Source organism: Neodiprion pinetum, chromosome 4, assembly GCF_021155775.2.
Source record: "Neodiprion pinetum isolate iyNeoPine1 chromosome 4, iyNeoPine1.2, whole genome shotgun sequence".
Classification (NCBI taxonomy): Eukaryota; Metazoa; Arthropoda; class Insecta; order Hymenoptera; family Diprionidae; genus Neodiprion; species Neodiprion pinetum.
Window position 1 is genome coordinate 30,461,422 of NC_060235.2, and position 26,058 is coordinate 30,487,479.

Below are 26,058 nucleotides of genomic sequence, written 5' to 3' on the forward strand. Positions count from 1 at the left end.
CACACTCCACAGCACTTTATCCCGACTCAAATGAATGTTTTCCCTTTTTCCTTTACCCGCTTTTCACTCAGCCAAAGCTTTGCGGCCGTATAGTGCTCTTACTTTCTGCCAAATCTAAAAGAAATGCAGCGTTCGTTTAAAGCGGGCGAGAATTCGTAGCGTGCGCATTATCGAATACTATGCACTCGTACAAAATACTGTGAGAAATTATCATATTTTCACTATTCTTCGCGATCATCCAACTTTCGCACATCCGTCACGCCTTTCGTGTATCGCGTCGACGGAAAATGGGAAGAATTATTTTACAGATATGAAAATTCCGGTAAACACAATAAAGGCATGCTGTTATTTATGACAGGAAAATTGGTTACTGGTCAAGTTTAACGATAGCCCGATAGAATTTATTGCGTTACCGAAGAGCAGCCTTCATAGCGACAGCAAAAAACGACATATTGCAATTATCAACACGAAATGAATAATTTGAAGTTAAAAACTGAGTAAACCCATGGGGAAAAAATTGGAGCTGCTTATACCAATTGGTCTTGAGTAATTGGAATTGACTGACAAAACGAAGGTCATTTCATTATCGAAAGAAGAAAATGTTATTCCGTATTCGGAAAATCTTCCCGACCAAGTCATGTCGCCCTGCAGTTTTGTTAAGGTCTCATTCCGTGCCGCTAGTATTTTTACCCTCCACAGATCGATGCCAGCGGTGTGCGATCAACGCTTATCAATACACGTACACATCTTCATCCGTGACACGATATACCCAACCGAGGCACCTGCTTGATAAACGCCTATGGTACGTAATATTCTGCCGTCTCTTGATGTGTCGAATAAAAGGCTTGATCATGAGGTTTGGCAGATTCGCAGATTGGAGAAAAGTATAAGAAAAATCTCAGATTTGACTGTAACTCAAACGCGTTTGTAACCAGATTTTTGGAGCTCGCCACGGTGTTTGAAAATAACACACACGGCGGTAGAACAGCTGGCGACACTCCTGAGTAAGCAGAGGATGTTTGTGCAGGTAGCATCGACAAGTAAATACCGTTCGGGCTACGTAAAACTACCGTGTAAACATGTAAAATTGGTGCAGTACACGAGAATAGTCGTTAAACGTCCGGCCATTTTACGAATCACTGTGTTTATACATCGCCGGTCGAAGGTTGAGCCAGTCGTTCGATTGTCGGATGCACTCTCACGATCATTTGCCGATCCTTTTCTCACGTCTCGATTCTCCATCTCGCGATAGATTTTTCTGCTCGTTGTCAGTTTCATCACGACGCGTCCGAAGGAACACCATCGTCGAAACTTCCCAAGCTGGAAGCTGTGCAGTTCGACTCCCTCGATATCCGAACTTCTTCGGCCAAGCCAGAACCCGGGTTTTATTTAAAACAAGACTCAACGTACATACGTACCGACCTCTCAGCACGCTCCAGCACATGCCGTTTTCGGAGTGGAAGGTCAGTGCCACCAGATTAACGGCTCGCCCGACCGCCTCCATGATCTCTAGTTTCATGCACGTCTCGAGCCTTCTCAGAGCCCCTTTCAAGCATCAAATTTTCCAGACGTCCCGGGATCCGGCGTTTCTTCAAATTCGTATCTGCAGCGCTTCATCATCCGCACGTTAAGTATCCCTCGCTGCTGACAATGAGAGCAGCTGACGCTGCTTATCGGCACGGAAAAATTCAGCTCGAAATCACTCATTAGCAGATGTATCTTTTTCCGGTATACGTAAGCACTTCGCTGTTCAGCTGCAGCATAATTCGTGAGTGTGGGGAGGAGGCGTCTGTATCTCGCTTCGGTCGTTCGTATTGGAGGTCTTTATCGCAGCAGTCGTCACTCGAACGAACGTTTCACAGTAGACGTGGTCCGACCGCGTGGTACTTCAGTCTTGTTGTCATCGGCGAGTTGATACTCTCTGCTACCGGAGCTCTGACTTTTGGCTAATTAAATCAATTCGTCGAGTAAACTAATCACATTTTCACATATACGAAATGCCCAGTTTAATCGCTTTCGGAAGGAGATGGAGAATCGGTAGCGACGATCTCTGGATTCCTGGATTTAATCTGGCCGGTATTCATCTTCTCATGTGAGTGATAAATTGATACCCTGTAACGATGCATCGTTCTGTCCGAATCGATTCCACTTATACGTTTATCCGTACACTTCATTTGCTCCCGCGCGGATTTCAGCTTGTCATTTAAATTTTGTGTACAGATTTACCTACCGGTATGATTGCTTCCGGAGATGATTTCACTCCAGAATTACTCGAAGATTGAATCGATCTAGGGGACATTTGTAAACAGGAGACTTTTTTCAAATACGCGTTACGTGTGTTGAGTTTCACCGTTGGAATTAGATTGTCTTAAATGCGAGCCTGCAGGCACATTTGTCTTATAATGTTACATAGAATCACAATCAGTTACGTCTCTGTTACGTCTTTGTTCGCCGTTATATATCAAAATCATTCAGCATGATGCATAATTCATACATTATACTCGTCTAGTCAAACAGCTCCGATATCGTGTATGAAATAACTTTCCGGCCATTAATATTTACAGGATTGAAGTCGTCTCTGTTTTTGGGAAAAATCTTTCCCAAAGGTTCACTTCCAGAAGTTTCTTTTTTTTGCTGATGTTTAGAAAAACGTCCACGTTTCTCTTATCCTTGCGAATACGTCAGATTTTTAGTTATAACGTTTCGTGAGAATGAAACGCGAGGTTTAACTTTTTCCCAAAAACTGACACTCCCGAAAGATCCGTGTATTCGACGAATTGCTCAACCCGAAATCCACCGCATTTGGACATAAAATCGAGCGAAGTGGTCGGACATTGTATCCAACCGAGGCAGAGGAATAAATGTGGGAATTAGAAGAGATATATACGCGCGTATGCGTGTTGCCCGTCCATCTCGTCCAGAATACATCTTGGTACACTAAACAGTGTTATGGATTTTCCGATTAACGAATGTAGGGTCAGAAGATTTAGTAGCAGCCAGTTTCGTTCATCTCTTCAATTTCCCTTGAACGTCCGGTTGATAAAGCATCAAATAGTCCATGCTATCGACTCAATTAACTTCGAACATATACGGTGGCTCAACCGTCCCGCGATGTTTGCTCGCCTTGAATCTTTGTCGACCTGGAAACTAATTTGTAGAATTCCTGTGAGCCGCTAGAAAGTTTCAGCAAACAACGATTACTGTTGCTGTATACATTTTTACCGGCGCAAATTCGTACAATATTCATGCACTCACGACAGATGTTAAAGGTGAAAAATTTAGTGATATAGGCGTTTGTAGGTACGGTAATCTCGTAATCGTAAAATTGATTCTGTTCGAGTTAACGGGGGAATAGACTTACGACTACGTTTTGTTTTTTTTTCAGCGATCTTCATGAATTTTATTTAGCAAAAAAGGAATGTATATAATTTATTGAAACTTTGAGAAAATTTTGCATACATTGTGTATTAAAATAAATGTCGTAATTTTTTTTGAAGTATTTCTTCGGAAAATATGGAAGATATCAGCTGCCACCCATCGAAACTCACATTCTCTGTGTACATTTTCAAGGCCACAGTTTTCATCTGAAAACAATAGGGTTTCAAATTTACTTTAAGGACATAACTTTCTTCAATATGAATCGACCCTCCGTCAAAAAAATTGTAAATTGCATTTTTGAGAGACATTTAAGCAAAAGAGCATAATTTTATGCCATTTTCTTAAAACCTTTTTCGCGATAAAAAAATTCTTTAAACAACGATATTACTCCGGATTTAGGTTCATATGGAAGAAAGTCACGTGTCCTTGAAACCCTATTGATTTCAGATGAAAACTGTGGCCTCCACAACGTACACAGTCTGATGTTGAGCTCCGATGCGTGGTAGCTGATATCTTCCATATTTTCCGAGGAAACACTTCAAACAAATGACGATATTTATTTTAATACATGTATAAAATCTTCTCAAAGTTTCAATAAATTACATACATTCCTTTCTCGCCAGATAAAATTCATGAAAATCAGTAAAAAAAAAAAAAAAAAAAACGTATTCCTAACCCTATTTCCTCCTTTAAACACACACGGGCTGTATACGGAATATCCAGTTTTCGCTGGTTCTTTTGAATATTCAATATCGCATTGTTCAGTTGAATTGTTGAAGCATATGGAAGTAGAGCTTGCGGAATGGAGGAGGTTATACCCTCGCTGGGTAAGATAATGCCAGGGCTAAGACTTGGATAGGCCACATTGTATTTTACAGGCTGAGCCATTTCATCGCTACACACTTATTCGCTTGGGTATATTACCATGTGCCCCATGAAAGCACACGCGAGTAAATCGCACGCTCGAATGACCTTTGAAAATACATAGATACGGTGCAGGTAGAAGACGCGGAGTGAATGGAAAAATGACACAACAAAATCGTGCGACACGAATATAACCCGCGACCTTTTTCCCGTCGTTGCGTGTTGCTTTTTTGGATCCCTGATGTATTATACGACTAATTAGAACTATAATTCCTCGTGTGATCGAGCTTCGAGAATTTTTTCATTTTACACAGTACGCGATAGACTCGAAAGAAACGGCGAACTTGAGGATCGGAAGAAAAATGATTTAATTGTATCGAAGCTGTTTTGCCAAATTATTGTTATTCACTTGCGTTTTAAATGTACCAGCGATTCCATAATCTTAGGCAAGTTCGAGTGATTCTGTAATTTTTCATACAATTTTCCGTTGATACGATGAATTTTTTAATCAGCGCAGAGTGTAAGATGAACGAATAAGTAGAATCGAAAGTGAGGTTTATCGTGTCGAGCGAAAGTATCTCACCTGACAAATTTTGTCTTAAATTCTACAAGAGGGTGTCCGCACCTGCGGCTTTGATACATCCTCTTGAAACATTGCGCAGCCGGTGCAGTATACGTATAATGTGGCATGTCGTCAGGCGTGAAACAGCCAGAGAATTTCCTTCGGAGTGTCTGAAGGTTTTGTTTCGTTACCTACTGGGTTAGGAATCGCAACGCCAGAGGTGTTTGACATGCAGCCCCTGAATTCTGTAGTTTGCGGTACGTTACGCTTACCCACTTGTCCAATTCCCACGTCAACGTTACGACTAGAAGCTTTCCTTATCTAGAAACGGACTCACGTGCGCGTGTCTGCCAAAAGTTCCGAGACAGTTGGTCACGACTCTTGTCTGATTAACCGACACGTAATTGGACGTAGTTGCAGAGTCGCGATGACTCGAGAGAAGTCAGGTTACACACCAGCGTATCGGTCGCGCGGATGGTTTGTAAAACATGTTTCGTTTCGCACCTCGTTTCGAGCCCCTTAACGATGGTGCATCCGTAATTAGAACTTGAAGATGCATATGCATCTTCTATGACTCACTGGCTCTCTGAATTTAATCAAGGTTTTCAAGTGCCAGAAGGAAATATGTATCTGAAGTAGCTAATCTCCGTAAGCGCCGTTCCGATTAAATCACTGTATGTAATTATCTCGCATAGATGTGAGATCTATAAATATCTGTACCGTGTACAGTGAGCTTACGCTAGTTGACTAACGGTATGCGACCGATCGCTCTGTTCATTATCATTTTTTATATTTGCATACTTGATGCGGATACTTATTGTTTGACTGCTCGCAATTCGTTTCCCATGCAATTATGACAAGATCTCCCTTCCCTTTTCTTTTGGCTGTTATCGCCTTTCACTCAAATCTTTTATCGATCGGCGCGAGTGAGTATAACGTGTACCTGCTGTTATTTTCCAAAATGATTCACCAAGTCTTGCCGTTGGACTTGCAAATTACTGATTAGGCTTTCATGACATTTGGCTGCCTCACCTTTTCCGACGTGATATATTCGTATGAGACAGTATATATTGTTTCACTCTTCTGCGAAACGTCACGTATGCCATATTTTAGACTTTTGCTGGCAGAATTGTTTGCACGATTTCAAAGTTCAGCCAGCAGCTGCGACGTAGCAAATAATGAAATTAAAGTTAAACGAAAAGCTCTGACAAACTTTTACTTACCCGCTGATGCGGTTTAAGACTTGAAGAAAAGCTTTCTCTGAGGATTAACTTGCGAAAGACGAGAAGTAGAGTTAGTTACGTAGACTGCGGTCAGAAGCTCGGAGTGTAATCGTCTATGTGGCGGACATCCACCAGCAAGCCGGCGAAGAATCTTTCGCAATATTTCCTTTTCTCCATTTATGTCTATTTGCAACTATTGTTCCTTACAGTTAACTTTCGAGTGTCCAGGCCTCGCCTCGCTAGCCGAGAGCCAAGGGCTTAACCGCGCCGGGAATTTCCCTACTTTTTACTCATCTGTGACCAGTCTTCGCCGTGCTCTTTGCGCATACGCATCTACTAACTAGCTTCGTCCTTTTCCCTGCCTTCGCATTTCTATTATACCATTCAATTCTTATAACTCGATTTCTCTCATAATAAACAGTTTATCAATACCATATCACTAATAACCGCAATCTTTGGCGTCATCCGTTTACTAACCTCCCGACAACACCACAGTCTAAAAAGTCGACAAACCGCGTACTTTCTATCAAGGTTACTAAACCACCACCGTATATAATAAAAATGGGTATTGTTGAGCAAGAACGGTTAAACGAAAACGAAAGGAACTTAATTAGATTGTAAATACGATGTGAAGGATAGTATAAATTTTGGTCGTAGTGGATCGTTTGTAATGGTAGATCGGAAGAGTCACAAATGGAAAAAAAAAAAAAATAAAAATTATATTGCACAAGAGGTGAGATAAAAAGAAACGCGTTTCATTCGCAAGGCGGGCTCTATACGTGTTCCGGAGCAATGAGAAAAGGCAGAGTACGAGGAAGAATGAGGAGTCCCAGATTGCTTCCTCCAGATCCCTGCGCACCAGTTTACAGGGAGGACTGCCTGCGGTTCCTGCAGCAGTCGCAGATTAGATTACTTACGAAGCTCTCGGATCTGCGGCAGAGAGAAAAATTTAAGTTGAATTAGGTTAATTGGAGAAAATTTAAAGACAAACGTTACTTAAGTACAGCAGGCGATGATTCGTACGGTATAATCCAAAATAATGAACCCGACGTTGCTGAAAAGAAAATAAATCACCTCGTAGCGTTCGGACGACAAGAGAAATACATAAATTCCCCCGGGTATTCAAAGGATAGAAAATTATAGAAATATCAATTTGTTCAACGAGTTTTTCTCACGGAACGCTAATTGTAGGTGGGAAGAAAAGTTGGGATCAAACAACGCGGAAAATTTTAATTACGACAAGATTTCCTTACCGCGCGGCTTGAGATAAATGGCGCGACAGGTTTTCCGCGTCGGTGAAACGAAGTAAAAAAAAAACAAAAAACGCAAGGAAAAGCTCTGTACGTATATGCTTATGTACAGCCGTGTGGTCGATCGAGCAAAGGAAAAAAATATTCCTCGCGCATAAATAAAAGTCAGTCAATCTGTCACGCGCATGATACGCAGATACGTGCGGAATGAAACCAATTGGCTTCTCGGTCGCAAACGATAATCACAAAGCAGCGTCTGCTCTCCTAGATGTATGTTTCACTTTTCGAATGGTATATTTTTTACCTCGACTGTTTATAACAGAAAAAATTCGAGCAATGTAATAATTTGTATACGCTTTACCTCAACCGATGCGGTCGTTATTTCGATACATCTTTTTTAGCCGCTCACTGCTTTATTATTCAAGTCCTCAAGTTTGTCGTAGAAGTTTATTCGACACCCTCAGTACTCCAGATTGTAGTAATCAGTAGATACAAAGTTATCTTCTTCGGAAGAACAGCCCCGATTTCAATTAAAACGTCAAATCATTGTTGTACGCCACTTCTGAATGCAAGGAAGTTGAAGTGCTGTACGCGTCAATTCGAGACGGATGGATAACGGATTGCAGCAAGATGCGTAAATTAATTTAGACAGGCTGAGAATTCCAGTTTCATTTTCCAAATTCTCAGACTTTTCCCTGGGTTTTCTCTGCTGCAAGAAATTCCCTGAGATTTCCCAGGTTTTCCTTGTGCGCGAAAAAACCCTGTCCAAGATAAAGAATAGAAGATGACAATGCAATATCGATAACGCTAAAAGCGGAACGAAGTAATAATTATTAATTTCCACAAGGAGATAAAATCAGCTCAACGATCGTTCAATTAACCGTCTCGGTGGCAAGTTGATCAGCGCTTTCAGCTCTCAACAGCGTTAGAGATAATGAATTAATGCTGATGAATTTTGCTTCATGTTTGGAGTAATAACATGTTATACTCTGCGCAACTCTGTACTGTTACATTTGCCTGTATTGTATACAGGTATGTATATGAAAGGGAGACTTGAAGCGCCTCATAAATTATAATAGTGGGCGTCTAGAGTACGTTTGAAAATAAACTATGCAAACGCGCGCGAGCGAATAGACTGGTAGTGGTATCTCATTTTCACCATTATAATATTATGCCAACTCGCTTTAGGTGTAGGTACGTGTATTTTGCCTCGCGTGTAAGAGAAGCCCGGGTCGTAAATACCCGCGGAAACATCTTGGCAGCTTCGCAGATTCCCGCAAACTTTGAACGCATTATAACATCATATACAAATTTCTTCATTCTTTCCTCGTATATTTTTTTGTTTTTCTTTCTAATTTGAACTTTTTCTTTTCACCTCTTCGTAAAAACAACACCACGCAGAACACGAGCCTTTCTCTCTCGATACGCGCAGCGTGGATACGTAACATAACGTGCACATCTCGATGTGACTGTGAGCTCATAGCTAAACATAATGCATAATATACCGCACTTGCGCAATTAACCTTTGCAAAACAGCTTCTCATAGTTCGTCATTTATTGTTCCGACCGCTGCAGCTCAAGCGAAATGTTGAATTATACGTTTCTGGTACCCGCGTCATTCACCTCGATTGATTACTAGGGAAAAAAAATACACCTACACAGCTTGCGGTGTGGTGGTAACGTTGCTATTGCACGGAATGACTCCAATCCGGATGATTGGTGGTCAGCCGATTCGTAGCTTCACTGTACAAAATTACGTTATTATGGCGTATAATTCTTCAAAACACTCCAAGAAGTAAGAGTGTACAATATCAGTGGAGCGTTAAAATATTCAATTGCATGCGATGACCTCGTATCGGCTTATGTCATCGCAATCAAGTTGATTGTTAAATCACACTCTTGTACATTCTCTCTTCAGCTTTATCAAATGTAAACAAACTAGATTTCATCAATTTTCTTATCTTTCAATTAACAAGTATATAATATACTATTGAATATTCACGAAAATCAAACACTCGACAATTATGTAAAATTGACGCTGAAAGACGTTCAAAAAATCCATCTTACTATACGAATCGCTAAGAGTGCTTATTGCAACTTCTCTTCTCGTGTGTTGAAAATCCAATCCGCAGTGCTTTACGTGTACGATGTACCCAATGCAAGAGAAACAGAATTCTTGTGTGAAAAAGAAAGAACAATCACATGGTGCTTAGAGATCTGAGGGTGCATGTAATTATACGACATATAATTAATCATTTACCCAACGCTCGTGTGTGCAGAAGGGAGCAAATAATATGCAAGCTCACGTTTTGCAATGCGCCATTGTTTGAGCTCGGGCAAATACGGGCGTGAGGATAAGCTAATTAAACTCGTAGCAAACCTCGCTTTAATCAACTGTCGTTTAAAGTTTAACGTATAAACGAACGTTTATTCGTGCATTAAAGTTACTCATGCTGTATTGATGAATAATTGTTACCTCGAATTCGCAGTAATTAACAACCGAGCATAACAGTTTCTGGAATATCTGCATCTGAATTCATAATATACGTTTTTGTCGAATGCATGGTCACGCAACGTTCGTAAATGAATAATTGAACGATGCTTTATATATATTTCAGTTGAGAATTATGCAACTGCATTTCACTTCTTCAATGATTTTTCGGCCCAGCACCTGAAATACAGCGCGTAAAACTTCACCGTCGTTTCTTCGCCATCATCATCGTCATCTTTGTCATCGTCATCGTCGTCATCTCCGGGGTTCGGGTACATTATATTATACTTGGGGTTCCTCGCAGCGAGCTTTTTATCAGCGGGAGAGCGAAACGTGCTTAATCGTGTAAAATATATCAGTCGTTAAATTGTAATTTATTGGTCTCAGTAAATCTTGTCAAAGTTTGAAAGCTCCCTGGCGGTACTACAGAATACCAACATTTAAGGTCGTTAAGAGCTTGAGGTTGTACAGTGCAGTTACGACCCTATAACAACACGCCTTTTCCTATGCGGAATTCCACGCATTAAACCGATGCTCGTCGTTTCCTCCCCGTACGTACATGTGCGTCAATGCCGAGAGCGGGATGATCCGTTAGAGGGAATCACCTTCAACTGGACGGTCGTATATAATTCAAAGAATCGTACGACGGCGATGGCTTACGAACCGATGAAACATCGTCTTTGGTCTCTGAAGCCGCCAGAGGCTTTGCGCGTTAATACAACCGGGTACGCATAGCTTTCTTGTCCACGCGTCGTCACGAGGATCATCAGTGTTTCATCGCGTCAATTTCAAAAGCTGTTGACTCACGTTTTGGAACAGGAAAAATCCCTGCCGTTTCTACTCCGCCTTATTTTTCCTCAGTTCAATTATAGGCACTAGCGGCGACCTTTACACGTACAATCCGTCTCTCGGATGGTCCGTTTTTTACGACGCGATCTTTAACGCGCTCGTTTTACGCTCGGTTCGTTCGACGGCTGCCCGGTTACGAGAGCCGATGGAATTTGAGCTTTCACGTGCCCGTATTGACCTGGTGGATAATGCACGCGTCGCAGAGTGTCCGTTGTCTCTGTGGCCGTCGAGTCTCCCCCGATTTCGGGTGTTTACAGTGCCGATGAGAAGCTCCGCGCGCGATTAACGGATAACCGCTTTCAGCCTCGGTTATAACGCTCCCCCGTTTACTCGGCGACGACGAGAGCCTCCAAGATATTCTTCTCCTGATCTCCAAAGTGACTTGACGGGGATTTCGTACAGCCGAGGGTGCGGAAAGCGGTCGTGCGGGCTCGTCTTGTAATCAGGCAAATAAATAATCCAACGGCCCAGAATTAATCGCACCCCCGGGGTACTTCGGTGGGGAAGGTGCAGGATATATACGTATAGCTATATATTTATACGTCCGGCGGATACTCCGCCAGGACGACGAAATTCAGGGGCATGTACTGGGGGTGATTACGATCGTCAATCTTGCGGGTCCCCCGCGAAGAATTGAGGCGCACGGAGGAGACAAACTTGGAGCTCGATATAATCAGCCGGGTAGAATCAATTCGGCCCTCGCTAATTTTTTACTCCCAATTCTTCTCTCTCTCTCCGGCTTCGCTCTGCGGTGCCTACAGCGGACGATCATTTGCTGCGCGGGGTATTTTTCGGACCGAAAACTCGAGCCGACCCCGCGAGCTTTCGGCGCTTTTGGACCGGGGGCTGCATCGCGACAAAGCAGCCACCCCTGCAGGCAGTGGATACGTCATCAACAGTTGAACGTTCAAGTGCCCCTCGCACCCTCGGAGCGGCTCGATGCAAATGGTTACCCAGATTACCCCCGCCTCGTTTTGCCGTTTCACCCACTCGCTAGGCTTCTATTTTCGTGAACTTGGGGGAGGCTGCAGTGCAAAAGCTAGGGTGCCGCCATGCCGCAGCCAGCCCTTCGTTATATGGTAAACGAGCCTTTGTCTAAAAGGGAGATTTTGCGCGATGGTTTCACCCCATGGGTTTTACCGTACGCGTAGTCTTCACTTGGTAATATTCTTCGGGAATACTTTTGCCGTAAGTAGGTATGTACGTACATGTATAACAGGCCTCGCCCATAGTGCCGGTGATGTTATGAAGAATATGTAGGCTTTTAGCGACAAACTGACATGGAACGTCATTATGCACGAGAGATACGATCAGGTTCCCCAGACAAACGGTAAATTCAATATCTTCTCGCCTAGCGTGCAGCCACGTCGCGTTAGGCTTGCCAATGCTGTCGTTAAGGGCACGCCTGATTGAATATAATTTTTTTTTTTACAATAAACATGAAGCTTCGACTAACGGTAATATCTACCAATTCGTTGCGTTCAATACATTCCTATAAATATTACTCCGAGTATGAAACCCGATGAACTCTTTTTTGCAAAATTTATTCCCTCACAATTTTGCCTCATTATTACACTAAACTTAAGTTTCTAACGCGTTAAGGGGAATTCGTTTTAGTAAACTTGAAGATTAGCAATATTCTTGAAAACTTGGCTCGACCCTGCATCCCTTCAGAGTTGAATTTTGGAAGGTTGCAGCCAGCAGCTCCGGCGATCGTGGCGAACGCGGAAAACTTTCATTCATGCCCGAAACGCAGGCGCAATTAAGCGGGCCGCTGTTCAACCTACAAAATGGGTTTTCCGTTGATGAGAACACCGGGCGTCCTGCACCTTCATTCACGAGAGAGAGACCCGGCTGCGTGACATCATTGATACTGCACCCTCCGCTCTGGGCCACACATTCAGCATTCTCTTCATAAACTGCCCTTTTCGCTTCTACCTCTCTTTTTCCCTGCGTTGATGTAGGCACATTCATCCCGCCTCGAGGCTTCCCGAACCCCGAAAGCGTCGATCGAGCGCTCATTCAGGATATCTACTCAGACTTCCAGACGAGGTCTGACGACGGGTTACGTTTCACCCCGATAGGCCTCTCCTCCTGTCACAGCGCCTTATTCACCGCAGGGACGATGTCACTCATTGTCAGCTCATTCGGGGTCAACCCGCCTGCACCAGCAGACGCTCACCTTTTAACATTCGAGTGTCATTGACTCTCTCCGTTGTCACGTCGTGAAGTCTTTCTTTCACTTCGGCATTGTGTCTGGGCGCCGTGTTCACCTCTCGGTTTGTACCCACACTGGATTTCCCCGAGACTTGTCTATTCACCGCGAAACGTCCCTTATACTTTGTTGCCGCGATGCCGGGACACTCGAATGTCCTTCAAAACTTGTTCACTATAGTTGTTCGAATCTCTCGAGTTTTCTCGAGTTTCTTCCCGGCTATAGGCGAGCTTCTACTTCAGCCCTTACATCGCAAATTCAGCTATCGTAATCTGTCGCAAATTTTTTACCGCTCTCATTACAAGAGGAAACAAAGGGGTCCGCACAGCTGGCTAAGTTCCTCAATTGTGGCCGTCGGCGTTTACATGTGGTATTGCGGTTTTTCTTTAATATTGCGTCAACATGTTCTGGAAGTGAAAATAAATCTGCAATTTTATATCGATTTCCGTGCTTCTTCTTGCGGTTTTTGTTGTCTGAACAGCTGCATGAAAACATTTGAAGTTAATGATGTCAGTCGCGCAAATGAGATTAATTAAAACATTAACTGTGATATATGTGTAATACCTATAAACGTTTTTATTCATTGTATATAATCGAAAAAGTCAGAGACGTATAGCTCGGCGTAGATTTATAAAAATTTCAGTATAGCGGGTACCAGAATAAATACGTAAATCCAACTAATTTTCAGTAAAATTGAACTGTATATTATAGCGATACGTATGCCCGTAACTGCATAATTATGCCGGTTCCGAAGCTCGCGTCTTTGGCTCTGTTACAAAGAGTACCAAGTTTTCTCCCTCGAAGATTTTGCCTCGGCAGTGAGGCCGAAGACAACTCGGCAACGACTTTTCACCTTGAAATCCAAACGTTTCTACATGCAATTCACCCTAATATTCACCCTAGCTCAGAGTAAGACTTGTTGTTCGTACTCGTCGGCGTCTCATGAGAGTTTCATGGAGTATTCTTCCTGAATAAATCAAGCATCTTTTGCTCACGTGATTCTATTCCCATACCCAGGCGAATTCGGGGATAGGGAGGTTGCGCTACATGTATACCTGTGATACAGCTCATGAATACTGGAGTGAATGATTTTGGTTCGGGAGGTTTCGAGAGATCCATACCTACACCCGCACCCTGCGACTTTCGCTCCCCTTTCGGGAATACGAATCCATAAATTTTTGGTCCTCCGGCTCGGAGCAGGAGCCATTTCTCTTGCAGCGGTCTGATTGATGGTCTATGAGGATCGGGGCAATCGGTTGAGAGAGGAATATTTTATAATTTACGCGGCACTGCGAAACCTCAGTAATAACCGCATTGCGTAATCGATAATGAATTTCTGCTGCAACAAGCGAATACGTAAAAATTTCCTCGCAATACAGAATTTGCCAAACGATTAATTACTCTACAATTCGTTACATCGTCACTGTTGGGTAACGGGATTGTTGGTCATTCGTAACCGTAATTTGTACGCGTGTTAGTGCACCGCTCGCGTTTTATCCAGAGGATCGAGCGATTGGCGTGAAAAGTGATGTGGAAGCCACTAACTCGAAGTGATCGATAACAGCAACGTTTGTCTCCATTCAGCCGTGTAAAATCTAAGGCCGGATGTGTGTGCAGAATATTGGAAAAATTACGGAGCTGGCAAATTGATGTTAAATTCTGTAAACTCATCGTTTAGCAAGGACGCGCTGTTGCGAATTTTGAATAGGTACACGAATGACAAGCGATCGCAGCTCGAGATCCAGCCGATCGTAATCAGAGGTTGCGGATCTTGTACGTACGGAATGTTTAATTAAATTACGCCCCGCACGGACGGAAAATAATTACTTACACAACGTCGGAGCTACTGCAGCACATTTCTAGGGCTGCTCGGAATAAGCCAGCCAGATTCAAGCTGATAGTCGATTCAAAAACAGCCCCATTCGAAACTATAACGTGGACTCGGTGACGAAGCTCGATCCTTCCTCAATGAATGAAAAAAATACGTTTTTACGTATGATTTAATCTATTCCGAGCACGCGCTCATCGGCTCATAAATACGCGCTACGTCTCGCCGCTGCAATGGATACAGATTACACGGCATCGCGTCTCTTCCGAAATTCCCCCGTTTACATGATTGTACTGATCACGAGGGACCAGGCCTGACGTTGATGTAGAGGAATGCAGACGCAACGGGTGTGCGGCTGATACCGGTGTAGAAGAAAGGGCCCGTTATCCGAGCCATTTGTCACCCTGTCGATACGAGGCAATTGGGGCTCAAGGGCTGGTCTTTTTCTTGTCATTCTCAACGGGCACTGTAGCTTGATTAAAATATGGCAACGATAGCCTTGAACCATATGAACTCGCGTTGGAAGAAACGTTAAAAATGAAAAGTGAAATTTCGACCGTGCGAATATTGTAGAAACAGCAAACTGAATGAAAATTTGCATAATCTCACGATCTACGGATGATACGTGCAGCTGTTGTACAATTTGGAGGTTTTCAAATGTTCAGACTCTGATAAACGAGATTAAATTTTCTCCTTGTAATACATTTTTCGCATACACTGTGACGTGAATTTTCAATGAAAAGCTTCTCCCCGGAGAAGGAGGGATATATGTATATTTGAGAGAAGAAAGAGCAGGCGGGGAAGAGGATGACGAAAGAGTATTGAGAATACAGGGAATTACTCACACGGAAAGACGTATCCTCGTCGTTCTTAAAATTTCAATATTCCGTGAAACTTCATCTCCGAAATTCGCCTCTTTCGAACTCAGACCCGCCGCCGACCTTCCGATTGTGACCTTTGGGACTTTCATCTTCCCCGTACGGATGTATTTTTTCATTAGGGTCTCGCGAGGGAAAGGTTCGCTCGAGAAGTGGATAGGGTAGGTATGGACGGAAGACGAATGCTTGCAATTCCCGCCAGCCAGCGTCGTAACAAATAAAACTAAAACTTGATTATCGTTCAGGGATCTTGTGGCTCTCTCAAGTTCTCTTAACTTCTCTTGGGTCACGCTGAAGGAACGATTTCGTAGATAATATGGGGCAATACTGACCGGCAGGTTTTATCCTTGACTTGACTTATTACGTACATAATATATTTTTTTCCTTCTTAGCCAGAGGCCAAAGGGAATCACCACCGGTCGATCTTCAAGCCCACACGACTGTCCTAGAAAGATGTCCTACTTGATTTCACCCGCTCGACTCTTTTATGTTCGCCATTTCGTGGATTGCCTATTAAGTGATAACCGCGTATACATGTATATAATATATCTGCCTTATACTCGTAACTCGGAACGTTTAAGGTTACCTCTCAAAATCAGATCTTTTATGCACAGAAAAACAAGATTCAGACTCTTTCGTTGTTGTGTTTATTAATAGCTCCTTTCGAAGCGAATTAAGTCGATTAAATTGTGCCGCATGAATCCTCGCAGTTCGAACCTTGACGAAAAATCTGCGGCAGCTTAAACGCGAAGGTATTTAGCCGAAATGCCTTGGACCAGTTAAGTTTAGGGATGACGGTGAGCGCATTCCTGGAAAACAAGAACGCGAACGGAATCAGGTATCGCATGCCGTTCGCCTTCCCTTCAAAATCGATTCAGATCCGAGTGCCTTCGGAGCTTATGACGAGCTTTTTCGGTATTTAAGGTGTGCGGGTGTATATCGTAAAATCAGATCTTGGCCTCCATAAATTTCTCACAGGGAGTTGAGCAATCTTGCAGCTCCCTCGGTCGGCACCCCAAGTCCGCACCATGTATTTACCGGGCTTCACGATACCCGGTGTGAAAGTAGCCGATAGCCAATAACCAGAAATGGATATGCTCTAACCCTTCGCCAGCTTTCCTGCCCCTCTTCCTTTCTCCATTCGAACCCCGTATTATTCTCAAGCCGAGGATAGAGTGAAGTCATTTACTCGACCCAGAGATTTCGGGACGCGGAGGACAAATCTCTCCGATGATGAAACCGGGTTCTCTTATCCTGCACCCAACTCCGAGACAGGACTTCGATTAACGTTCCGCCAGACTTTACATTATACCTATATATTGCATTCCTTGCCAGTTTGCGGAAATTGTGCTCCTTGGCGGCGTCACTTGCGTGTAAAATCGTCGTGGTAATCTTGCGAAAGTGTGAGTTGCGACGATTGGATTCAGGCTACGATCCTTTGTCTTTCACGAAATGTATATTTCAACCATTCGGTGAAAATTTATAGCTCGCCGTTTTTCTTAAACGCATGCACAAAGCGTTCCCGCCCTTTTCACCTTTGTCCAGTTTCGGCATCTCGCACACACCGCCTGAAGGATAAGAAAGCCTCGTCCTTAAACCTTCGCAAAGGTCAGAGGTTACGAAATTTAATACTTCCCTGTCCTCGCGGTTCTCTGCCTTTCTAATTCTTTGTTCAATGCCATTTGTCACTCGCACGTCGACGGTTTTCATTCTCGTTTCGATACGAAATCTCTGTGAAAATTCATTTATCTTTCACTCTCACTTTTCACTCGTTCTTGCATAATAGATTTGTTTTTGAATTTCCCGGGCGAAGGATCCAGACCGACTGAGTAAGTCGTCGCTGACTTAACTATATCTAGCTAATCCTTTTGCTGCTTTGTTTACCTCTCTCTCTTTCTCTACAAAGCTCTAGGTGTAATCTGCTCATTGCTTGTACTCGAAACGAGACACGATTTTTTCGCGCGACCTGAATCCACCCTAAAAAAAATCGACAACTTAATCATCTACTTCTTCATCCCCTGTAACTTCTTCACGGAAATTCTCTCTCATCCCATGACCTCTTATTTTCAACCGAGTTGCGTAAGATGGCTTCTCCGTCTTCCCCCACCGAGTCGACCTCTTCCGACGTCCAAAAGTTCTCATAATTATATTTCCTCCACTGCCTGTTCTCTCTCTCTCTCTCTATCTCTTTCCCATTAGAGAGAGCTTTCTAAGAAAGATTCCTCGATGTAGTAAAATCTTGGCAAGTATCTGCACACTCTCAACTCGTATTATACATATAACAGTCAGAAACACCGCAGAGTATCGACATGTACCGAATCACGTAAACGAGAAAAGGATCATTACTTGACTTAATTTCAATTTAATTTTCAAATTTCTTCGATTACTTGCAATCTTTCTCTCGCAATCGGATTCAACTCAATCGGTTCATCGGCAAACACATTCAATCAAGCGGTTTCCCTTCGCTCCTTCGCAACGGTATTGCGGCGCATTTTCCGCGCAGGGGTCGCTATAGTCACGATTAGCCGGGAAAGGAGGAAAAGGAGGCGAGAGTAGGCACAGTCAGGCAGGCCGCATGGAAGGACGTCAGGCGTCGGGCGTCGCGACGCCTGGGTGGGTTGTCGCACCGTGACTATACCGCCGCCGTTACCCCGGTGTAAGGCAAATCGATAGCCGCTACGCAACCCCAGCCTTCGCATCGCATCCCTTCGCGTTGCCGTCTCTCTCGACGACTCGTCGACTCCCCGGTTTCCCCGCTTCCCGCCGCTACCCCCGCATCGCCGCCTCTGCTTCCTATTCCTCCGATCCGACCCCGTAGTGCAATCCGCTCCGCTCCAAGCCACCCCTTGCACGCAATCCCCACCTGGTTTCAGGGCAACATCCGTGAGACCGCGTGAACGGCATGCTTCCGATTTTCCTCGAACACCTGTGGACCTGTTTGCCTCGCACTGTCTCTCTACGGACTTGTTATACCGCACCGTACTTTGCTGCACGCATTGCGAAGCATCTGATGCACCGCTCGATTCTTTAATAGTCGTATGATTGGGGGAAATTGTTGAACAGTGCATTTTATTGGATTCGATGTATTGTATTCGTTCGTTTAGGTGTTCATTTATATTCATTCGATTAAACCCAATGGTGAGTAACAGCTCATCGGTGATAGGATCGTTTGGCTTAGGTGATACATGGAGAACATAAAATTAGTTAGACGCTAACGTGGCACAAAAAGAGAGACAAACGAAAAAGGGAAACAATAAAATAGCAGCTTGCGAAGTAATGTATACTCGACCATTGCAGACCTCTTTTTATTTCGTCTTTGTCCGAAAGCGTACGGTTTCAGTTGCTGAAATATGATCGTCTGTGGCGTATATAGCGAATGCTTGTGCTATTGCGCTCAGAGAAATAGTCGTAAATTAGGCTGCGTCACTTATTTTTGGATTCTCGATTTTGCCGAAAAACCACGAGATTTGCGCTAGTGACATAATTATTTTATTACGCACAGCAATTTTGTCAATATCATGAATAATGTCACAGGTGTGTGTTTATTTTAATAATGCAGGGTATTTGATGTCTTTGAAAACACGGCGTATATCTCAGGTACAATGGTATGGTTATTGTCAAATCGAAGAAATTATTTAATTATTACTTATCGTACTGTAAAAGAAGCTATCCAATTTCCGTTTCTTTTATCTTAAAAATTAATTTTCACATACTACTGGCACATGTATGTATACTATCAACCGTGTACCTATTTCTCTTAAATGGTAGATAACTGCGAAATGAACAATTAAAATTAGAATAAGAAGATAATTGAGTGTAAAAAATTGTGATTGCATCAAATAGCACTTAGCATGAAGCTTCCACGTGCTTTTAATCGCACTTTTATGGGTACAACAGCATTTAGACAAATATACTTACAATTCTTTTATACAGTGATCGATTCGTACGCCTCGTGTGAAGCCCAACTTGTACAAGCTTGTACGTGTATAGCTAGAGCTTTCGCCTTTAGTTTCCATTATCAACCTTTCAGGCTTTTCGCAACTCTTGAGATTTAAACTTTTACCAAGTTATACAACTGTATTCCCCCTTATTCTTAAGTACGACAATTTTTTTGTTTAATTTTTTTCGTGACTTTTCATACTCATGGCTACATCTACTCGCTGCCCGAGTTTTCGATCCACTTACATCTTCTTATTCAAAGTAAGTAATCTTGTAATCGGTTTTGCGACCTCTTTATCGACGTCGATTACGATTGATAAGTCTAACTCTGCAACTCTTGGTATAACGAGAAGCAGAGCTCTCTTCTTATCGCTTTTCTATTTTTCTTTCCTTAATTGTTCTTCCCCGCACACTCTGGTCTATCCCAAGCACTTTGCTGTTCCGCAGATACTGCAAAGTTTGATATACATAAACGATCCGTCAAATACATCGCATAGTGTCGATTTGTTTTACACTGCACTGCGGGAACAGCGAATTAAATATCCGGAGCCACTCGCGTCGATAATTTATCTCGCAATAACAAATTGTCGGAACAAAAATCATACGAATCTGAGAATGGAAACACATATAAATTTACACCTTCAATTCGATAGGTAACACTGCTGTGGAATTATTTTCGGTATATTGCGTGTCGAATGTTTTGACGAGGGTCAGAAATTTTGTGTTTCATTTCTATTCACATTCCTTTATCCTATTTTTCGAACATAAAAATTCTAAGGTAAACGGAAAACGTGCCTCTGCACGTATGAATATCAAGCAGATGTAGACTAGTATCGTTAGAAAAATCACAGGTCCAGGTTATTGGAACGAAGTCGTATTCTGCATGTAAAGAATGGTGAAAAATACGCGGTTTCAAACCTTGTCTTCAAAGCTTTTTGCGAAAAGCACATTACGACGGATTACAACGTATAAAGCAACGTAGAAAAAATTTATTTCATGCTGATCAGACAAACTTTTTCCGAGTGCAGGTAATAAAACGTGCATTTTGGCGATGCTTGCAAAGTTTGCAAAATTTGAATCTGTTTCGTCGTCCTATATTACAGTATAATGCAGAATTGAGTAGAAGTGTTCCTCGGAGCTTACAAGGATTCATCACCAAAGTATCATCCAAGGCCGAAGCTCCCGGCTCATAAATTTACTTTTGGTCTACCGCACCGCCATTTCGGGTAGTACATGGGTCTTCCCCGAAGGATAGAATTCGGAGCGAGTACCGGGATGAGTGCGGCGGTTCTTCCAGAAAGGGGGGGCAGGCTTCGGCAAATTGATTTTAACGAGATGGAACTTGGGAGTTGCGAGGCATTTTCCGCAATAATTTCGCTCACCTTTACGGTTAGTTTAGCTCAATTTATCAAACGCGAGCTGTCAAACGAACGAGCCTTTGCTCGTGGTCGCGTTATAGTCACCTTTATATTCCGGGGACAAAACGACGATGACGAACGGACAATGGGCTTGCAGGGATGAAACGGAGGGACAGGGGGCAAATTCTGTCCCATATAAAACCGCACTTTTGCCAGAGACACGTTCTTCGATACACCGCGGGTACGTGACAAGATGGTAGTTTTGTCAACTAGGCGAATGCGGTGCGAAATTATATGGCCTGGAACGTTCCTGCGTTCCATTTTCCTTCGGTTTGCAGGAAGCGCTATAATATGATGTAGGTATAATATTATAGGTATATATAGGTGAATGTTCCAGTCACATACACACGCCGGTCGTGGAGTCCTGCATCGCGTAACGGTCTCCGCAAATGGCGAAATGTTGCGAGGGTTCTGTGCGCGGCCCCGATTTGTCAAAATACGCAATGTGTTGAGTGGTAATTTGACAAGCTGCGAGCTAGCGGCGCGTGTACGGCATTCAACGGTCCGTTGTCAACGCAGGTATATAATTTAGCGGGAGAGCGGAGAGTTGGGCAAACACGTCGGCTGGGAAATTTTTTTACTCACAATCAGAGTCGGTTGAATCAAAATCTAATTTGGTAAAAGGGAGAGAAAAAAAATCGGCCAAGCGTAGAGTAGAACTCGCGCTGTAAGGGTTCTGTAAGAACTTAATTACTTTTTTTTTGCATGATATAACTACGAATTCACTATTTTTGGACTTTTTTTTTTACTAGTGCTGTGAGACCTTGCCTCTCTCCAAATTTCATGATTATGGGTCAATGGGAAGTACCTTATAGGTTTTGATGAGTGATTTTTTGATTATCGAAATATTTGATATTAATGGCCGTATCTTTTGATTGAGTTAACTTAGAAGCTTGAATTTTTTACACCTCCAAGGGATCGTAGACCTTAGTATCTGATATTAATTTCAACTCGATATTTTTACTCGTTCCTGGGAAAAAGGGTCCTGACAGATAGACAGACAGACAGACGAACGGATCTACAACAAAGTGATCCTATAAGGGATCCGTTTTTTCTTATTGAGGTACGGAACCTTAAATTAGTAGAAGAATTTCGCGAGGAAGTGGGATTTCAAAAATAAACTGCTCCATTATCTTCAGCCCTTAAGGTTCAAGTGAATCCTTGGCTAACTAAGAATGGTTCAACAAAAATTTAAGAGCCTGCTGGGAAAATGGTCGGGAACTAAATAGCTCTTGAAGTAAAGAGCCCGACTGTATTGCGGGGGAACGAAAGTTCGTGAAGGCAATTTGTGACCACTTGTATATAAGGTATTTTTGGTCTTAGCAGAATTGGTTTACCTACCCACTTGTGATACATATTTGTCATTGTTAAACAGTCGGAACTGTTGAGTAGATGAAAATAAACTGCTTATTCAGTTTTCCGAAGAGGGGACTTTACGAGGGGCCGCACCGTCAATTTTTTATTTTCCCGCTGCGACTTTATAGTTATATAATATTTACGTAAACATAACTCTCAAATGCAATCCAAACATGCCGATTATTCAAAGTTTCTGCTACCTTGTTGACCTCTAATGTTTCAAAACCCGTTCACCACGATTTCTAGTTTCAAACTTTGCATCATGGACTTCTATTTAATCGCCCTCACTTAAACTCGTTATTCGCTCGTTGTATATGATACGAAAATTCCTTGATTTTTCGTATACCCCCGACCAGGTGCCGAAATTTGCAGGGTAAAAATTTGCAGCTGGTTGAAAAATCGACCTTGTGGAACGATGCGAAGTCGATCTTTTTTGCTTCTTTTATTTAAGCAAAGCTGCATCAATTACGAAACGAATAATACAGGGTTTGGATTGTTTCAAATTCACCTATGACGTACAAGGAACGTACATGCTTGTACGAGTTATCGGAAGAAGATCTACTTTAAGCGAATTCAGTGCTGCTACACGGCTGGCCTCACAACGGGAATGTCGTAAATGTCGCTGTCGGAGGTCTCACGCACGATCGAGCAGAACTCACGACAAAATTTGTAGAACATGCCCTACTGGATATTCGAGAAGCCGTAGACTCCGAGACCTTGTGTGTCGGAAGCTAGTCGACTAGATTGATTCCGCCAGCGTGCCTCGGTACGAGACAACGAAGAAAAGCTCGATAATTCTTGCTGCGGCAAAATGTAAATTTCAAATAAAAAATGGAGGCTGATTCTTGTTTGGAAATTTTTTGCTTCAGGAATTAAATGCCGAACCGATCGATATTTTACTTATAGAATTTTGTATAGAATATTGTGTTCTACTTCTGATCATCACCAATTTTGCTTATTTACTCCCCTGTAAACAAAAGTGTTGGGCAACTCCGCCAACGCGATTTGATTGTTTTTCAAGATACGCCGATCACGCTTGATTGTTCGAATAAAAGTTTATCGTTCGCAGACAATCAACGTAAACAATCTTTGTGGCATACGCATCCTGTACAATTTTATTAATTTCTTGTTAATAAACTTTTCCCCGGATTGATCCGGTTAACCGCCACTGCAGCTGAAGAAAATGTGACTGTAAGAAACCAATTTCATCCCGGGATTCATTTGATAATCATCCGAGCGATTCTTTTATTCCATTCGGCCAAAGTGTTTTCCGCAATTTCATCATACTTCTGATACGACACTAAATTCTGCAGTCGTTTTTCCTCTTGAGAAGGAAATTCCGTATTCCAAGGGGTGCGGCAGCTGCGTGTTTCTATCCGCGCATCAGAGTTACCGATACCATATTACTTTATACCAAGGCATTCTGAAAGGTGTGTGTGTGTGTGTGTGTGTGTGTGTGTGTATATATATATATACAGGAGGACGGAGGATATATATATATATATATATATAGACAATCCGTCATGACGAACGTTGAAACGTTGGCATCGAATTTCCCAGCATCCGTGAACACGGAGTGTGGTCAGACTCTACATGCTCTGCGGTATAATTTGTGGTCTACACTCTGCATGCAGGCGTATTAGTGAGTGTCCGGACCTTGACAACCCTCTAGAACTCACTCTAATTGTTGAGTGACTTGGGTGAATTTGATGTAGCATCGTTCTTTCTTCATACAGGAACACGCGGAATTGGATTATTTTTCCGGTCTTCTTCTTCCTTTTCTTCTTCTGACAAATGGACCGATAAAATTGCAAGTTTTTTTGAGGAAACAAAACTTTTTTTACTCGATTGAACATTGCCGTTGTAAAAAAAAGAAGCAGGATCAACTCTTATCCCCTTTTGCCTTCCTGCAGGGTCATCGTGCTGAGCGTCCTCCTGGGGGTCCTGGAATGGGACCGCAACGTGAGCTGCGTACGGCTCCTGTGGGAATACGTCCTCGGATATATGGTGATCCTCGTCATCTCGATCGTCGTGGAGCTGTCAATCTCCGTCCTCGCGATGAGAGGGAGCATCTTGGACACCGCCCCGAGAGCGCCGATGCAGTACTATCTCTACTTTCGCCTGTGTAAGTCTCGCTCTTCGTGGTTCGTCGTGTAAGGACACGCGACGTAATGTAGTTGAAAGAAATGCCTTCGAGGAGCTTTTCATCCGTTTCTCGTCCTCCGCGAGTCCGTGCCCTTTGTTGCGCACAATCGCTCCGTGAACCTTGGGTAACGCAGTTATTATGCCCACCTGCACCTCCCCCGCAAATCGGATTATCCATTAAACCCTAAATGACAAAGTGACATTAGCTGACATTTCGCGGATCGATCGGCTCCTTATGTGTCGGAGCTGAAGCGAGTAATCCGCCCTTAATTAATCGTACTACACTGCCGTTCCATTTCCAACGAACCACTGCCGTTTTCATTTAGAGTGTCTCAAAAAACGGTAGCGGATGAAAGATCAGTTTCACAGATCAAAGTTACCGAATATAACGAGTTAGTCTTTGAGGTTTTCTCTTTTCACGATGCGGAGCACGGCGAAACACGACAAGACAAATAACCGTTTAATTTGATTTCCCGTTGTCCGGGCTGCTCGAATCGATCAGCGTATAGTGCTTCTAAATATTCGCTTCGTTTGTTCATTCCAGACTATCGGATTTGCTCTTGGCCAAGGGCCAGCACTGTAAAAACCGTCGTGGTAGGTAGATGCGATCTTACAGCACAGCCATGGTATATCGACCATGTAACTTGGAAAATGGTTCGATTCGAAATTTCGAAAGCACAGAAGCTTGGAAACGGCGCGAATGCTTCAATCGTCACTGTACACATATAGCTACGCCAGCTGTATTGCCACGTTACAGGTGATTTTCAGATCGATCGTTAATAACGCACACGAGGGTGATTATAACTAAATGAAGACAGTTTCAAAATTGGAATCCGGCCGCTGTCTTACACCGGTGATCCTTGGGATTTCGTTTGTCTTACACCCCCGAAAAGTTAACGAAGAGCTTAGGCTTAAGTCCGTCTCCTTCCCCCGACAGTTTTCCCGATTTTCCGGAAGCGAGGGACGAATATTAATAAGAGAGTCTGTCCGCGCTGACTTCTTGGGAGATCTCGACCCCTTCGCCCTCCGACCCTTGTCAGCCTTTGCTGCTCCTTGGCAGGCCCACCGAGTCCTTGCAAATCCTTAGCTCCCTAACCGTCCCATTCCAAACGAGGCTCGTCGCCGGCACCGAGCGTCCGAAATCATCGCTCCTTCTCGACACGATTCGGTTCAACGCACATCTCCGTTTTTCGCGAACGAAATTTCACCGTGTCGGCAGCGATGTGAAGCAATTAAGAGCTTGGCTGATTTTCGTAATGAAATATTACGCTTTTTACTATACACAGGGATTGTATAAATTGTGTAACATCGTTTTTACGAGGGAGATCGTGTGCGTCGAGGCTGCATGTTGAACGTGAAATCGATATTTTTATAAAAAAGCTTTACTGTGTCACGCGTATAAATTCTCTCGCAAAAATTCATCCCCCTAGTTACTCACTGGATCGCGAAGAAGAAGGTTTTTTTACGACGCGTTTCACGATGGGGTGTAAAAAACGGTAGATATTATTTCGCTACGAAAAAATACGGATCGAGCACCATGCCAGGCTGGATAGATCTGATCAGCAAGTTTTTATTAGTTCTACTTTACTGTTGACCCGATCCTCACTCTGCAAAGACGCAATTCTGATTCTTTCCACATATTTTTTTCACATTTTTTTTTTC

General features: G+C 43.1%; 1 protein-coding gene across 14 annotated transcripts in view; it reads left to right on the forward strand.

Annotated features, from left to right (window-relative positions):
* Positions 1 to 26,058, forward strand: part of inaE (inactivation no afterpotential E) — a 45,978-nt gene that overhangs the window by 3,549 nt on the left and 16,371 nt on the right. For 13 of the 14 annotated variants that reach the window (XM_046623146.2, XM_046623147.2, XM_046623136.2 and 10 more), the window contains exon 3: positions 24,165 to 24,376. In XM_046623146.2, the coding sequence (XP_046479102.1) occupies positions 24,165 to 24,376 (212 nt within the window). Of the gene's footprint in view, positions 1 to 1,841; positions 2,093 to 24,164; positions 24,377 to 26,058 lie in introns of those variants that run through there. The other variant, XM_046623143.2, reaches the window with a different exon arrangement.